General features: G+C 34.8%; 1 protein-coding gene across 1 annotated transcript in view; it reads left to right on the plus strand.

Moving 5' to 3' along the window:
- The window catches only part of LOC112457173 (regulating synaptic membrane exocytosis protein 2-like), a 166659-nt gene that overhangs the window by 40978 nt on the left and 107192 nt on the right, over positions 1 to 18489 (plus strand). Inside the window, exon 3 of the mRNA XM_025020091.1 lies at positions 8979 to 9069. Within this exon, the coding sequence (XP_024875859.1) occupies positions 8979 to 9069 (91 nt within the window). The remainder of the gene's footprint in view (positions 1 to 8978; positions 9070 to 18489) is intronic.

Consider the following 18489-nt stretch of genomic DNA (forward strand, 5'->3'; position numbering starts at 1 on the left):
GCTTGCAATTTCGCGACTTCATTCAAAATTTCTTCAAAGTGCTAAGCGTATATCACGGCGCGACAAAATGAGGCGTAATCTCGTTAAAAGCGATGCTTTGCCAGTCATCTTCATACTCGTTCTCTTATGGGACCGGAATTTCCAACTTTTCCCGCGTCTCTCATCTGCATAGCGAAGGCATGAAATCTATGTCGTCCTACTAAATCATCACCCCGCCCCTCTTCCCCCTTCCTCACGTCCCTTCACCCGGAGGGCAATACCGTAAGCAAACTTTTATTAACAAACTTTCGTCATAAAGCTGTATCAGTGCTAACAACTGGAGTCCGCAAGCTTGTCATTTTCAGCGCCACGCGAAAAGAATATAGGCTCATCCTCTCGAGAAAAATCATAAACGTTACGAGAGTTAGTGCGAACCGATCCCCATGACGCAAGCCGCGTCCCGACGAAAATTTTCCGCTGACGCGCGTTTCCCCTTCGCCGTGGGCTGATCGTAACGTTTTGCAAAAGCGAGAAACTCTAGAAACTTGAGAACGAGGACAAAAGGTCGGATCTCGCGCGATTTTACACCTTCCTTTCGTCGTGGAAATTGTATGGGAAAATGCAGCGCGTGCTACACCGGCTACACCCACGCACCAAACGGCTTCCCAGTTATGATCGCGCTTTAATGCAGCGTTTTCAGATGGAAATGTATTGCTATACATTATTGTAAGTAAATGCCGTAGTAATACAGTTGTCGCTGGCACGACGCTTTCTTATTCTCTTTCGTTATTTCCCTGCGGCGCGGCGGCCGCTCACTGTTCCCGAGTACTTCATATTTTCTATATCGGCGAACTGTTCTCGTTGTACATTATTGTCGTTTACATACACGTACTCGCTTTAAGTCTTGTAATAAATAATTCATAATGTGAATTTAGATGTATGTTTAAAGAACATTTTTATTTAACATTATATTGAAGAGTCATTACTGTTTTAGATGCATATAATTTTTTTATTGGATATATTCAACGATTTCCTAATTCTTATTTCATATGCAATTAAATTTGTATTGAGTGTTTTCATTATAAATGTAATAGGAAATGTGATAATCTGCCGTGAATTGTAAAGCATTTTGAGGATTTTACAAAAATAGCCTACATCAGCTTTTCTTTCTGTCTCTGTCGAGAGACAGGAAGAAAACTGTGACCTTTTCCTTAACTGTGACTTATTCTCGCTTAACATGTTACTCGCGTAGGATGTAAATACACCATATTTATGTAGTTTTATAGAAATGTAATAAACTGACAAAGTAAAATATATTTTTATATATTCTTATACTATTATATTTTATCGATTAAATTCTGCAAAAAAATTGTTTCACAATTAAAGAAGAAGTTTTGCACTTATTTTTATCTAGAAGATATCGCATCCCTATAGAAGAATACACTGTCACAATTTAAAAAATTTCGATTTTGAGTTAACCCCATAAAAAGTATGTCTAAAATGTTACCTACGTGCTAGAATAGAGTCACACCTACCTATATGAAATCTGCTGCACGGAGTAGAAGAAGTGTCATTATTCTTTTAACTGGTTACATTGCGGTTTCCCGGATAAAGAGTCATAATACTTATAAGTGAATTGACAAGTGAATCACAACAGACCTCTTCAAGAAACAGTATAAGTTTCATTATAAAAAAATATCATAATTGTAATTGCGTTAGTTATCTCACAATTAAAAACGAATTGAAATACATTTGTTTTTTCTCTCTCCTGAAAATTGTGAATTTTTGAGTTGTGACAGTATTCTTTTAGAGATGCGATATAATATAGAATATTATCAACCTTTATTTAATTATAAATCATCAAAGAGAAAATTTAGATATAATGTTGAGATGTAAAATACATCCCACGCGAATAATTACGTTGAAAAAAATTACATAATGTAGTATAGGGTTAACCTTATTTCGAAATTGAAATCAGATCAATATAGTGATCTTTAATTGCCGTCATTTCTAATTTTTGTAAGAGATCGTTCAACCGAGAAAGTTGTTCTTCAGGATAATACCCTCTCACTGAAGAGTGAACGCATTTTCCTGTGAGTGTAGATTTATCGGGAAAAATCTTTTACACACCATTTACAACGCTGCGTATACTATTGCTCGAATACATCCGGTGCGTTTCATACCGCGCGTTATCGGACAAATTCTAACACACTCGTTTTTTTCTGATGCGCCATCGTGCGACCACTCGAGATTGACGCGCAATTTCATTAACAGTCGCACATTTTTCCTTTAGCCTACAGCTTTTCTTCCTGTTTCTGTCGAGAGGGGGAAAAACAGAAACAAAACTGTGACCTTTTCCCTAATTTATCAAAGGTTTAATTATCCGTATTACATGTTTCTTTATAAACACGAGTCGAAATGAACCTGTCGCGCGAAAGGTGAAGTGTCACGTTGCGTTTTAACACGCAATTCAACATAATGACCAGCGAGAACGTAAAATTTTATCAATTCATTACCGGTCGATCGTTTTTCAATGAATGAATTATCGTCACACTATACGAGAGCGGGAAAAATGTTCAGACAGAATTAATTCGCGCCACGTGCGACAAGAACAATCCAATAAAAACTGGAAAATCCATTATTTGCATTTTTGCGACTACGTATTTCAATTCAAGCGTGCGCCTCGTGGTATTAACGGCTCCTCATCGAAGTAGGTCGTGCGAACCTAACTTCTTCTTTAAAAAAACGACTCAAAGCAGGCACTTCATATCTGGACAAAAAAAAAACGAGAAAAGCTGTTACAGTCGGCATATGCACCCTTTACTCCCATCCATTTCTTTATATGAGTGTACAAAAATCGATAGCTCCGCTTTGGCACGTCGCGTCGCCGTAGGGATGTAGCTTCAACTCGATGTTCGGCGGCAAACATGTTCTGACATTTAAAGGCTCAAATTATTATAACTCAATCCGAAGATCGCGTTTTGCTACTGGAAAGTACATGCTCGGCAACGATTACGTCGCAGCTTTACGAGGCTCCCGACGCGACGCCATAAAGTCGACAGGTGTCGAAGGTAGCTTAAAGCCCGCCGGTGACGTGCAATTGCTCGCGTCATTAACACGTTTACATGCTACTACCTTTGTTCTTGCGACTCATTCGGCTGTTAATTAATTTGTCGTTTGATCGTTAGGTGTCGATGGAATTAGTCCTCTGTATGAATGGACAATTATCGGCTTGTTAATATAGCTCAGCATGCTTTCTGGCATAAATTGTCATGCGCATATATTTTCCAGCGACATAATCTTCGAGTTGTTTCGGCAATATTTGTCGATATTTATTATTCTCTTTTCACGGTATATTATTGTTTGTATTATTAATAAGTTAAACTATTTTCTTTCTATGCGAATTTGTATAACATGCATTTTTGTGATGTTGTTTAATATTACACACGAATACAAATAAAGACTGTGCGGTGAGAGAAGACGTGGAAGGTTTAAAATATTTTTTCGCTGTAAATAATTCGTCGAATTAATGTCTTGCAAAATACTGCGATGTAACTGCAGTCTAAATTTTACCTCGTAAGATTTCCTCGCGTTCCTCAGAAGCGTTATTAGCAGAGCAAATGAAGAATACAAGAAAAATATTAACATATAACATTTTTTATTAATCTATTTCTAGCATTGTAATTCTAAAATTGTAGAATTAATAATGATTATATTATTACTCGATTAAATATATAAAAGCGTAATAAAATACTATATTACTTATTATATATAATAGCTTAATTCTATTTTAAATCGACATTTTAGCTCACGGTATGATTAGTTATCCCCGTTATCCTGTTCGCCGTAAAAAAGTTGCACTTCCAAGAAAAATTCCCGTCCAAGAAACTTCAACTTAGGAAACATTGCACTATTATGCTGGGCGGGGAGCATTTAATGGTAGCCTCGCGTAAAAATAGCGATAAAAGCGTAGTGCCAGTGAAAGAACGCCGACTTTCGCTATTACGATCCGAAAAACTTCGCCCATTAGTGCCGAACCCTCGACATAACATAATTAAGGTGTGTAATATCATTCTTAAACTTATGACTGCTAATTTTAAAAAGCCCCATGGTCGCTCTCATTTCAGCAAAAAATATGCCGCGGGGAATTATGCAGACAAACGTTATACCGCCATTCGGTGGTCCGAAATTAAAGACCGTTTATTTTCTGGTGTATTATCTGGTGAAATATAAATGCGCTGGGGAATATTCACTCGACGAGCTAAGCTTTCTATCTATCTTATCGGAATAGAGAAAACAATTTTATAGAGCCGTGCTCTTTGAATACATACAGAAAAGATTTCCGATAAATCGGAGAAAACGTCGGCTGTTCAATGCTATATACGCATTGAACGTAATCCATACGCGAAATCCTATTTTTCAATGAAACCACATCATTCGTCATTCGATAGGTCGTGTTATTTTGGCGTGGAAAATATTATTTGGGGCATGTTTATATCTCTTTTTTTTATTTATTCCGATTGTTTTTTTCCGATCCTATATGCGTTCCACGTTCACCGATGTCAATACAATCGTAAAAAGCTGCATTTAACGTTAATTTCATATTTTATTGACGAACTGTTTACATAATTTTCAGTTGGTATAAAACAAGTATGATGTAACTATTATCTTTAAAATTTTCTATCAAAGAGAGATTGTCACATAATAAAAAGAAGATTTTCTTAAACTAAATATTGGCTGAGTCTAACGTCTTTACATATCGTAGAGTTCAACAAAAAGTGCAATAAAAGATATTTGTAATCATGTTTATTATTAAATCATGAATATAAAGACTCTAGCTTCCTAATTAACTGCAGATAAACTTTACACTTGCGATATGACATAATTTGGAATTATATCGGCTATTGATATTTTCTAATTAGTATGCGATTTGTTAATTCACAAGACTAAAGATACTTTCAGTAAAGCACTCGCTCTTTGATTTCTAATAAACATCAGCGTTAACGTACTTTCCACGTGTGAATACACATTTAATTAACTCCAATTTGAGCTAGCTAGCTACGACACAATTTAATTCTCGATGCGGGACGCAGTTCTTTTTTTTTCCATTTACTCTCTCATTGCGGATTTTCCTTTCGCACGCTCTCAACTTAATACGGTTATTTATCATGGCCGTAGTGACCAATAAGTCAGAAAGCGGACGCGAATGCGATAGTTTCCGCGAGTGTCTACACAAACGCGGACACGTCGCCATTTTCATCTATCATGAGATTATACTTCTCCCGATGTCATAAATTACGTGCTATATGTGCAGATGCGAATCGTGACCGTCCATGAGAGTGCCGACTGTTGCGTTTAACTGTATATGTTAGACGCTTAGAAGCTACACGAAATAATATTCTTAAATTACACATTGCACTCAGCGATATTAGATCATTCCAGTAATCATAAGTAATGCGGTTTTTTCGAGATACTTTTGAAATAAAACAAAAAATGTTGGCACTTTAATTTTAATCCAAAATATATTTTCCACTATTATTTACAACTTCTTGCCATCTTAATCTTAAATTTTAAATTTCCTGGCGATAAAAGTCTTTTGTGTGTGAGCTAAAAAATAATTCAAGATCCCTTTTATACTGCCTTATTTATGGGATGCAATATTTTAATTAATAATTATTAATCTATTTATTATTATATGGATTTAGAGTTGTTGGAAATATATCATAAACATCACAAACAATACAAAAAAATTTTTTGATTGTACAGTAAAAATTATGCCATATTAATCTCAAAGATAAAAAGAAATATTTCTGAAAATGCGAGTAAAAAGAGGATTTATCGTACTAGAAAGAAACGTTCCATGCCTACAGAAACATTAGATTAAAATGGCTCAAATATATGTGATTGTTTATCACAGGAGTGATAATACTCATGCAAGGACAACTGCTGTAATTTACGAGAGCCCGCGCGAGTTTTCTAGCCCTCTGTGTTCCGTTCTTTTGCACCGCCATATATAGTAGCAGGATAAGGCATGTTGCCGATTAAATCCAGCTGGCAGACGATTGCGCCGAACTGCATGCGGAACGGCACGGCACTCGAACTCGGACGGAACTTCAGTTATGCGCGTCATAACGTTCGCAAATGCGACATCGTGCTATCGGTAACACGGTCGCTATTCGACAACTCCTATCGCGAGAAATGTAAATGTTGAGAATTTCTGATACATAAATTTCGGAGCACGAGAATATATCGTTCCTCGTACGTGCGCTTATAAATTAGGCAATTAACAACGCGGAGCGTTAGAAAATCAGATTTGATATACGTCTTCACAATTTACTGTGCAATTTACAATAACCGTGGCAATAAGATTTCAATAACGCAAAATGTAATAAGTCACGCTTTTTGACAAGATAGAATCGTGTTCGTGATATCAATATCAATAATTGCAACAATTGCAACGCACATTGTTGCCTGTACTTTCGCAAGATATAGTATTTATGCGTGATTGGAGTAGACACACACGATACAGCATCCAAAGATGAAAGTGATACAGAAGTGCAATCTTTTCCAAATTTAAATATTTTAAGAATAAATTTATTCGCAACCGCAATTATGATTAATTAAAATATCCGAAATGTCGAACATATTATACGTCTATATTCAGAATTTCTCTCTGTTTTCTGCAGATCGAAATACTCCGATTCATAGTTTAAACAAAGAATTTATTTATAGCAGTGTGACTCGGTTATTTTGCTGCTACGAGATCGATGGTAGTTATTGCAAATTATACGCGTTGCAATCAATCGTTGCAAATCAAACGTCGAACTTAATAACGACATAAAGGCTCCGCATGCAAGAGCTGCGCTGATCAGCAAAATGACACGCACACGGTAGAAAATGTAGAAATGAGAATGGAGCGGTCGTGGTCTGCCACGTGTTTAATATTCTTCATGTGTATGTATACCTATTCGCGTTGCCGCATTTCATCAGGAAGCAACCGGGATCAAATCGGTGGCGGTGTCCCACCGGCTGTTTCCGACCGCTGGAATCGTTCCAGAAATGGAGCTCGCATTATGCCACGCTCAACGTGCCAAATAATATAGCCGGGGTATAAGGGAAGTGTGTTTGCACGTGCAGAGTAGAACGAGCGAGTGAGCGGTGAGTACCTCGGATAAGAAGAGCTTGAGGCACCGAAGGTGCATGTCACAAACAGAAAGCAAAGTTCGATGGGGAACGAAGAAAGAGAGAGAGAGAGAGAGAGAGAGAGAGGGGGGGGGGAGAAGGGAAGAAGAGAGAGAAAGAGCTGGGCAATCGGCCAGATGCGGTGCAATTTACATCTCGATTACGAAATTGGTTTTCGCATGGACTCGCTTGTACCTGTAAAGATATTTACTATCGTCCTACTTCAAAGGTCACCACGACATGCTCGAAGTTCGGAGAGAACGTTTGGTGTTCGCGGAGGAACAGAAATCTTTCAGAAGAAATAGCCGTTTTTCTCATTTTCTGAAGAAGCAGAAAAGAAAATTGAATTTTGCCGTTTTTCATGCGGTATCCTTAGGTTTGGTCTACGATATTTTATTTCGGTACGGATTTTCTCGATTCTTTATATAGCGAGATATAAAACAAAATTTAATTAATTATTATACACCGAAATTATGTCGATTTATTGTATTTTATGTTGTATAATTTATTTAATTTATTATATTTATTCTATTTGATAACGCAATATATAATGCCACGAGAATTATTAAATAGTTGTTGTTATTGCGGATATGAGCTATTATATAATATCTTTCTAGTAATGAAATCAGTAAATATTATCTTTTCATAATTTCTCTCTCTTATAAATATTTAAAAGAATATTTAAAACATTTTAATGATTCGATAATGTATTAATTAATATAAGTACCTAAATTACTGCGTTATCATATTTATTGGACGATTTCGATTCTTATTTGATTTTATAATAAATTGCAAATAATTGAAATTTATTAAATAATTAAATAAATTACAAATAAAATATCTCACATACTCTCCTAATACTAAAAAAAAAATTATTAGAATTTCCAAAACCTAAATTGTCGGAGATGATAAAATAAAAATAATGTTTCAGTCTGTTACTAACTTATTCGCACATTTTGCATAAAATAATGCACACATAGGCTTTTGAAAGTTCTTATCATTCTGTCGAGGGATTTGAGGAGACCACGATATGTGTCTTGACTAATATCTCCGAGGTTTGCAAGTTGTTCAAACCCACAGCGGTAATTTTTGTGAAGTATTGTAATAATATTCTGATAAAACGCGTATATATACGTAAACCAAAAATATATCATATATGTAGCCTCAACTTTAGTAAGTTACTTGCTAAGTTTTTGTTTATGGCAGAAGGTTTTAACGACCACTTTCTGAGCGTCTTAACATTTCTTCTTGTGTAATCAAACAGAATTCGAAAATATCACACGACCTATGAGAGATCTATGAGTCAGATGTTAATTAATGTTTACGTTCACCGGGTCAAGGATACCCAAGTAAACGAGGATCAGATTACGAATTAGGTCATTCCATGCTTAAATATCATGTCTCGTTAGCATACTATCGGTAACATCGGCAGGTATATTTGATAAGCTTAATTCTAACTTATTAATTATACTTTCTTTGAATTTACATTTTATGAGAAAAAACCTATTCAATTCTTTGCGAATTAAGAAATAATATATTATAGAGATATCATTGATAAAAAATTTTACGCAAATTTTAAAGACAAATCTTTAAATGTTATAGTTGAATAATGCTAAATATAGATATAAAACTATTATTTATAATTACTAATTTATAATCAAAATTATAATAAAAAATTCTTGACAAAAAACAGTTTGTTATACTAATAAAAATCGCAATGGAGAGGTAATACATGTTTTGACTATTATTCTACTGTGCGAGCAATCACGTTTCAAATTGAGTATTAAAATTTAAATTGAGTATTGTTTATGTTACAGATGGGAATTTCGGATGGGAAGCAACAGGAAGTAAAGACAGAAGAAAGTGGAACCTTAAGTAAATTTCTAACCTGGAACATGACGGGAAAAGGTAAGTGTGGTCTTCGTTTATCTTTACTCTAATGTTTGCATTAAACCGCACACGATTATTATAATAGTTTATAATTTTCTCAATTTCATTTTTATTCGTTTAATGTTAACTTTCTTCACATCAATAACAAAATTATGCACGAGAGAACAATTCGCATTGAAACATTACTATAAACTACTTATTTTAAGAGACCGACTCCATTTCCGGATCTTATTCCGTATCTTCCAGAAGTGCATTTCAAAGAAACTTTAGCTTACTTTACACACTTTCCCATTAACAGCAACGACCAATTCATTGTCAGCGCAAATCGTAAAACGCGTTTGAATATCGTACGATCGAAATTGTACAATTTCTTTCCGTCCTATTCTCTTCGCAATTTCAAGTTACGTCCCTTCAAATTCATCCATGCAGTTTTCCCTGACCTGACTGTGGAAGCGTCTACTCGAGAGTGATTTCGTTTTCCGCGGGCATTTTTATTTCACGACAATCTCTCTCGCGGCGCACTCCAATCCACGGAATTTCGTGCGTATAACCGTGAGTAACGTGCACACAGCGTTTCACGTCGGACATAACACTTGCATAAATATCAGCCCATGTTTGTCCAATTATACGGTGAGGCGCTGCGTTGGAAGATGAAAGCACGCGGAGAGAAGTGTGTATAGCTCGGGGAGAGGCCAATGAGGGTCGAGGACAGAGAGAGTCGGACAAGGGCGTTTCCATGCTTTTCATCGGTAGCGCGCATTTTCCTTTTCTTCTCATTTTGCACGACGCAAAGCGCCGTATACCACGTACTCCGCCGCTGCGGCAGAAATATTAAAAGGGACGAATGCGCTGCGCCAGGCGCATCAGGATGCACCGCAGCGGCAATAATTGTTTCGAGTCTCGACACACCTGCGCGGCCGTACGCAACCGTGTCTCGATACAATACTGTCTATTTGATTTATATATGCCGCCAACGAGTCAAAGAAACATTATGCGGCCATTTATCAATGTAAGATGTTGTTAAGTGTGTCGATCAATCGAGAGCTTTTGTCGGTCAGTTTTTGTTAATAAGCTTACTTATTTGTCCTCTTCACGACTGAGTAAAATTACTTTGCTCCACTTCGTCTTTGCGTTTCGTTGATGACTTTTTAATAGATGTAATAATATTTTAAGTGCGTTTTTTTTTCGCATTTCACTACCTTGTATTTTATCGCTGTAATCGCCAAACATAATTAATAGTCCCGTGCTTGCGTAAGACTTTTAATGCCTTTTCTTCGTTAAGAGGGAAGGTATACGAATTCCATTTACATTTTTTTACATTACTCGACATAGGACACTGGAATACTCGCGCGCACACATACATGTACACACACACCCAGAAAATCTCAACTTACAATCGTATTTTCACAGAAATGGCGAAAGTTTAAAGGTTACTTTGCGAGTTCAAAGGAATATACGAAACTACCGCACACACTATGCATCATTCATAGTCGATTTGCCAAAAGAAATTCGATCGGAGAACATTCGCGAGCTCGATTATCAAACGATTCTATCGTCGATCGGAGACGAGAGGTGAAACTGATTTGCGCATAATTGCTGCAATACAATTTTACAGATTTATCCAAATTTTTCGGATTTCGTGGATTATCACTTTGCCTTTGAGGGGAAATAAAGAAACCTGGCGGTATAATCTGTACAAATGCAATGCATACGAATTTATCTTCATTGCTGTGCAAAACAAAGCAATATATTCGAAAGAAAATCCACTAATCGAGAGAGAGAGGGGGGGGGAGAGAGAGAGAGAGATTCGAGAGCAATATAGTAGAAAATCCCAAAAAAATCTCGTCGAGCTTATTTTATTTTAATCCCAGAAAAAACACTAACAAAAATAAATGGGAAAGAAGCATTGTGTAAAAATACTCTCTAATTGTAAATGAACTAAACTCGACTATACGGGGTAGGATTTAAACGACAGAAATTCGATGGGGTGCAAAGAAAGTTTTCCCCTCTGATGGGACTTATTTTCCACGTTCCGTGAAGGTATATTAAGCTATCTAACCCAAATTATTAGAACACGAAAAATTTTATATGGAATTAATTTGCTAATTATTTGCTATTTTTTGCTTTTAAAAGTAATTTTTTTGCTCCAGCTACTAAAAATTTACAAAGGGCTGGATAGCTTATCCAGCCCCCACCCCCGAGGAGGGTGAAGCTATTCAGCCCTTCGTAACTTTTTAATAGCTGGAGCAAAAAATTACTTGTAAAAGCAAAAAATAGCAAATAATTAGCAAATTAATTCTATATAAAATTTTTTGTGTTCTGATAATTTGGCTTAAATAACTTAATATACCTGTTCCGTGACGTGAATCGTACCGCAAATTTTTCCCTTTTCATCTCGTATTACTACTTTCGCATTAAAGTCTATTTTAATGCTGCATAATAATAAATTTGTCTTTATATCTGTTCCCTTAAATGAAGCTACCTGATTTATTATCATCTAATATTCTGTGATATTTTAGACAGAAATCATATACATATAAAATATTACACCAACATTTGCTCGATGCATCCATATAAAAGAGATAGATATTAATACTTACACGTAAGCTTATTTGCAAGTAGATTTGTTGGACTAATTAAAAAAATAAAATTATTTTGCAGTAAAGTATTTTATGTCGTAGAATAATTCATCGAAATTATGAGTTATACCTTAATTGCTAAAACTTCCAACATCAGGGACTAAATTCTCACATTCTGAAAAAAGATAATAATTCTTACGACAATACGTGACAATTGCGAGGAGGAAGGAATACGATAAGTCTTTTGACAAGACCGGCTTTGCGAAGATCGATCTTCTATTTCCTCGGGTTTAATACACGTTTTGTTCGCTCGATCGTTAAGTAATGATGTTTAAGCCTTTAATCGCAATCACAAACGATCAGACGTAAAGGGAAGTGAGTTAACCGTTTTCGTCGTTCCACCGGCGAAACGGGCAGTTGTAATTAATCCGCTTCGTCCCCTGCGTTTCCGACCTCCGCACGACGATTCGACTGCGCCTCGTCTATTGGCGGAGATTCGTAGTTTGAGAGTTTCCTGGGAATTTCGCCTATAACCTTCTGCAGAGCTCGCTACTGCACCCACTGAACCTCTTCGATCCAACCCTAAAGAGGAGAAACGGATACCTCTCAGTAAAACTTCTGTAAAACACGCTAGTTAACCCGGCGGATATGGCGGCTTTATCTCTCAGATAATCGTGCTGATTAACGGATAATGTAGACGAGTGATATCCTACTTTGTCTTCTTACGAGAAGACCGAACCGCAAGTGGTATTTATAATGATTGATTACCGTGAAATACGTTCGGAATGCGTCATATGGATTTACAAAACAATAAATCTACGAAATGAATGAAGTGACTGTATGAACTGACAACGGAATCTCTTTTATGATATAGTAATAATTCTATATATCTGTAAGGCATAATTCTACATTTATATATATATATATATATATATATATATATATATATATATATATATACACACATACATATATACCTATGTATATTAGAATTATTAGATAAATAACATTGAATTATAAATAAAATGTAATAAGCTGATAATTTCAATAAATAATCAAAATTAAATTAACAGAAATATTTATAAAACTGTCTCTTGACATCAATTCTATCAAACAAATAAACAGGAAAAACGTAAGGCAATTTCGAGGTGTTGAAAAATATCAGGGACATATTATCAGAGAAAGGAGTCTCTAAAAAAAATGGCCGTCGACATCCTGTTTCATTCCGCTTCCTCGCCAGAAATTTGAGCTATTTGCAAGGGTGACCGGATAACGCGAGGCGTCGGATGATGGAGTCGTGAAGTTGACATAAACGGAAGAGCTCGAGCGAAGTCGGAAACTTTTGAACAGAGTCGAAAGTTCGACAAAAGCGGCGTACTCGACAAGCCGGGGACTGAATGTCTCTATGAAAAATACGAACATGTGTTCGGAAAGGGTGGAACACGTACAAACAGCCGGGTAACGATACGAGAGGGATGCGGATGCCCTCGGGGCGAACGTAACGGAAGGGGAGCAATGGAATAGTAACTATTATTTACACCTAGGAGTACCTGGCTCCATACAATATGCCCGCAACTCCCACGAGTCCATCGGCGATGCGCGTACTTTTCTTTCTGCTTTTCATGGTGCGACTATCAATTTCGGATTTTGAAATTGTCTGTTGGGAGATTACGAAGCATTATACGTTCGCGCTTTGCTTTGTGGTTAGCATAAAATAAATTCAACTAAATTTGGATGTATATGAGATAACAAATTTATAGTTATCGTTGTAATATACCATTTTTTAAACTCATTAAAAATTAATTCTATCATATATATTATGTATATATATATAATTAATGAATTCTAATTATATGTGTATCATACGTTTATATATTTTTGAAAAGAAATATATCACATTAGGTATTATTTGCTCGTTGCGATAGCAGAAATAATTAGAAAATGTTTTGTCGTTAATTAATACGCAATAAAATCACTGTTCTAATTACATCTTAAAGTCAGTACTATCATCGTACGTATTGTCTCACGGAAAAATGTTTTATTAACCGATTAAGAATAGCTGTTGCAAATCTCTGATTTTGAAACTTTCCCCTCCTCGAAAGATCTTTCGCGGAGCCGCTTAGGATTGGCAATGACTTGTAAACCCGAATCAACCCCTCGGGGGGCTTCACAGAGTCAACGCGATGTAGTATCTGCTTCTCGTGCGGCTTCGATTCCGCCCTACTGATCGCAAGCTTGTGTATACGTTATATGTAAAATTCAAATCACACCCGCTATCTATATCGATTTTCATCCTGCTCTCCCTCTCTATCCATCTCCTCCCCCACCACCCGCTGCCTTTCGTTTCTTTAATCCTTCCTGGCAGCGCATTTCTTCATTGCCCTTCGAGCATGGCACGATGTTCGATCTTTGAAGATTTACTTTCTGATCCTTCCATCTCGGTAGACCTCTTTCAAATGTTTCTTTAGAAATTCTATACGTATTTGCCATTCGCGATGAAACGGAAAAATGAAGATATCTATCCCTCTTCTCAGGGTTACTTCGAAATAATTCGAGTATAAATTTATACTATATCGCCTCCTCGTGTAGGATGTGATTGAAACCATTGATGATTTAGTTTCATGGTTTTTAGTTCTAAACGGAAAGAACAGTATCTAAAAATTTAGCTAGATATTACAGATCTGAAAATAATTTTGTCGCACCATCAAAATGATTATGTAGAACACTCAAACTGATTGCTAAAATGTCAAAATTTTTTACAGTATTATTATCATACTTCAATACGACCTACTATATAAATATTATAGTATATAAGTATATAAGTATATAAGTATAGGTACTTCACTTTAAATACCTATTAAATTTTACAGACTTAATAATCTTACTCAAGACAATTTCTTCGTAAAATCTGACACACTTCAGAAGAAAGTAAGGAAACAAGCCGCATGCATATTTTATACTCGTCATAAAGTATCATTATACTGCATTTCCTAACATCTCTTACTCTTACCAGGAAAATAATGATTCAACACTGAAAAAAAAATTCTTGGTAATTTTGTGAGATACACTTAGTAACAGTTCTTTTTAAAATATTTGATTATTATTACCGAATATGATATTAATAACAAAACATTTTGTAATAATTATAAACATTTTGAAAGAGCCAATTTTGCGTTTAGTTGAGCCAACTAAATTATATAGTACTTATTATCAAATAGCTTAGTGATAAATAACAAACAGTTTGATAATTAGTACTAAATTGTCTTAAAAAGTCTTATCTGATTGGTTTGTTGACAGTTACTCAATTATTTAGTAAGCAATTTGGTTATTTAATAAATATTACTATAAATTTAGTAAGTATTGCTAATTCAGATTATTCTTTACGAAAGCTGTCAGTTTATTGTTCCGATCGTGCTGCATTTGTCTCATGAGCCTGAACCAGTTCATACATGTTCGTCGAGCCAAGCATTCGTGCCTGTATGTACATACTCGTTTATCACTCGCGAAAGTGCATCGTAAAACTCTACAGTTTTCGCGAAAGTACATTGTAACGTTCTAAAAAATGAGTGAATTAGAAAATTCTCTCTTAATTTGACTTAAACATCTCATTGATGTGTTATAGGTTAACCTTTTAATACCTCAATGAGATGTTTAAGTCCCCAAATTAAGAGAAGATTTTCTAATACACTAATTTCTTAGAACTTTACAATGTACTTTCGCGAAAACTGTAGTTTTACGATGCATTTTCGCGAGTGATGAACGAGTATGTAGGTACGAATGCTCGGATATATAATATACAAAATTTAATAACTATTAACAAAAAATTTGTTTACATTTAGCAACTCATTTTGTTATAATTATCAGAGTAGTTTGATAATATTTTCTAAACTGTTTGATAATTATTAATAAACTATCAGTTTATAGTTACCAAACTGTTTGGTTACATTTATCATTACTTGGTAATAATTACCAATCTTTGCCAATAATTACCAAATATATCAGGTTTTATTACAATTATTTGTTAACATTAACCAAATTATTTCGTCACATTCACCTATACGTTTAGTTGAAGCTATTTCACCAGGTAGCTTGGTCACATTAACCAAGCCTGGATTATTATAACCAAGCCTTTTTTTCAGTGAATATTTCGTAAATAATTTTTTGAATGGAAAATTCATTTTGAATAAATAAAGAAGAGTAAGAGGGAGGGGAGAGGTATGAATTATCACTAATAAGCGAAGAAGAAATTTTGAAGCTATCGAAGACATCGCGATGGCGAAAAATGCAAGAGTAAAAGGCACGAGTGATTTGAAATCCCCGAGCCTCGTTTCTATTGAAAGTCGGATTTCGCGTTATTCGCATTACATATCCGGCGAGAATGTGATGCCTTTGTTCGCGCGTTTGAAAGACGATGAGGAGAGGAGGCGTTTTGAATGGGCCACCTTTAATGTTCAAGTCAGGCACCATCGCGATATAATTCAACGCGCGGTAACGCACGAGAATACGACCGATTCCAATCTCGTATTTATACCCATACCAGTTTGCTCACCAGTACCTCTCCTCTTACAGCTTTCGAATCGCTATAGCATGATCATTATACCATATACCGTGAAATCTAATTTCAACGTTGTAACAACGCTGTACAATGTCATATTACGATTTGCGTTGTAAACTGATCAGTTTGTGCCTTCATTACGTAAGTGAACATTTCCACATTACACAATAATATCACATTTAATTAATATTATATGTTACAAAATTATCTTTTATTCTTCTCGGGTTTTGATCATGCTAAGATAGAAATAATATTATTTTATCGTTGATTAGGTTATGTTTTCGATTAATAATAAAATGTATTTTATTTATTAAATGTTATTTTATTCATTAATTAATAATTAATTCAATTATTATTAAAATGCCATTAATTTTATAACGTTATCAATGTATTAGATATTTACGTCTCTTCTATCCAGGCGCGAATACTTATATAATGATATTTCGTGATCCTTCTACGCAGAACGTGAGAATTATTGTCAAAATTTATTACCACCTTGACGCATGTCAGTCTCATCAAGATACACTCCGTGACTGCTAATTCCATGGTATTCCATTCAACCAGCCAACTCACTACCGATCCGCTGCTCCATTAATTACAGTGATGATTAACAATGTGATTGTTAACCTAGAGATCAATTACCAGCAATAACCCTACCAATAGCACGTCAGGCAGTATAACACGCCCCATTACAATTCGATAATTTCTCTTCCTCGTTTGGTTAAGCAGTACTATTGTGTACGTGAAATACAAGTCGTTTAACAATGCATTTATAGTAAAACGGTTGTCGTATAAAAATGTCCGTTGCCTGTGAGAGATTGTTGAATCAATAGTTACACGATCTTGCGATTGTCTATCGGGAAATTATCGATAACTGATAATACAATTGATGAGAATGAGAGCCTTGAATAGAATAAAATACTAAAAACTATAAACACCGTTTACAATCATATTTAATATATTTGATATTAATATACTATATTCCAATATCTATACATACATTCTTTCTCTCTTCTCTATTACACTATATTAATTTTCGTATCGCCAGTCACAACATTTGTTCAGCTTTTGTTTTAATTCCATAATATTTGCCATAAAAATGTATTGTGTACATTTCCAACAAAAAAAAACTATCAAACTTTTCGAAATAAACAGATTATATATTATTTGCTTCTTCCAATAATTTTATTAGAATATCTTTATTTAAATATGTTATAAAACAACAGCAAAGATTATTATTGTAGTATTTATTCATAATTTACATATTTAATTTAATCAAACTGTTCACGTCTATATATCAAATTAAATGATTACATCAACTTAATTCCAGTGTCACAGTGTCTTTTTTTTTACTATGTATACTTTATTTATATTCTTTGTATTCGGTTATTGAAAAGAAGCATCGCACAGTCTCAGTTTGGCGGTAATTGGGTTCTCAAGTAAAATTTTTTTATTAAGCGGTATCCATAATTAATGTAGAGAATCTAAGCCGATTTTTAGTACTTTTTGAATTTAAAAAAAAACCTAAATTTGAGAAAGTTATAGCTTTCTAAAGTTTCTTTGATGACGGCAACTTCAAAAGATTTCGCAACAACATTATGACGTCACGCACATTTTCGTGTACTATATTTTCTTCAATTTTGAAGATATTGCAAAAATTCAAAAAGTTTACAAAGAAAGTATGCCATGATCTATCAGAATATACTGTTGAGTAAAAGTCGGTTAAAGACCGAATTCTAGATTAAAATTCTAGCGAATGAATAGACTGTGTTATCGCGAACGTATATACTCTTGTATTTCGACAAAATAAAAATTTAAAAAAACGCATCAACATGGTTTTTCTTTATGAATATAACATCGATTGAACATCAAACAAAATTCATCGCAACATATTTAAACTTTATTAAAAATTTTTTGAAATGTTTAATAAATTCTTGCGATGAATATCGTCTGTGTATGTGTGTATGTTATCTGCCCGAAAGGGTAGATCTATAACTTTTTATAAAATGGAGAACATCCAATTATATAACGTTTTATCTGTTATACCTGTAACCTACGCGATATGATTATAAATGCATTAAATATTCTAACGAATTCACATTTTTGAATAATTTTAGAACAACGCGCCCCGAATAATTGCTACATTAATATTAATTGCATTGAATTGCATAAACGCTATAAATGGGTCATCACCATTATGTTATCTCTAATATTACGGAAGCGTTACATCAGGGATCGGAGGCTTTAATTACGTGTCCGTTTATCGTGCGTTGAATCGGGCAATGTCAATCGACGATATCGACC

Source organism: Temnothorax curvispinosus, unplaced genomic scaffold (genome assembly GCF_003070985.1).
Source record: "Temnothorax curvispinosus isolate PA1 unplaced genomic scaffold, ASM307098v1 QBEX01007563.1, whole genome shotgun sequence".
NCBI lineage: Eukaryota > Metazoa > Arthropoda > Insecta > Hymenoptera > Formicidae > Temnothorax > Temnothorax curvispinosus.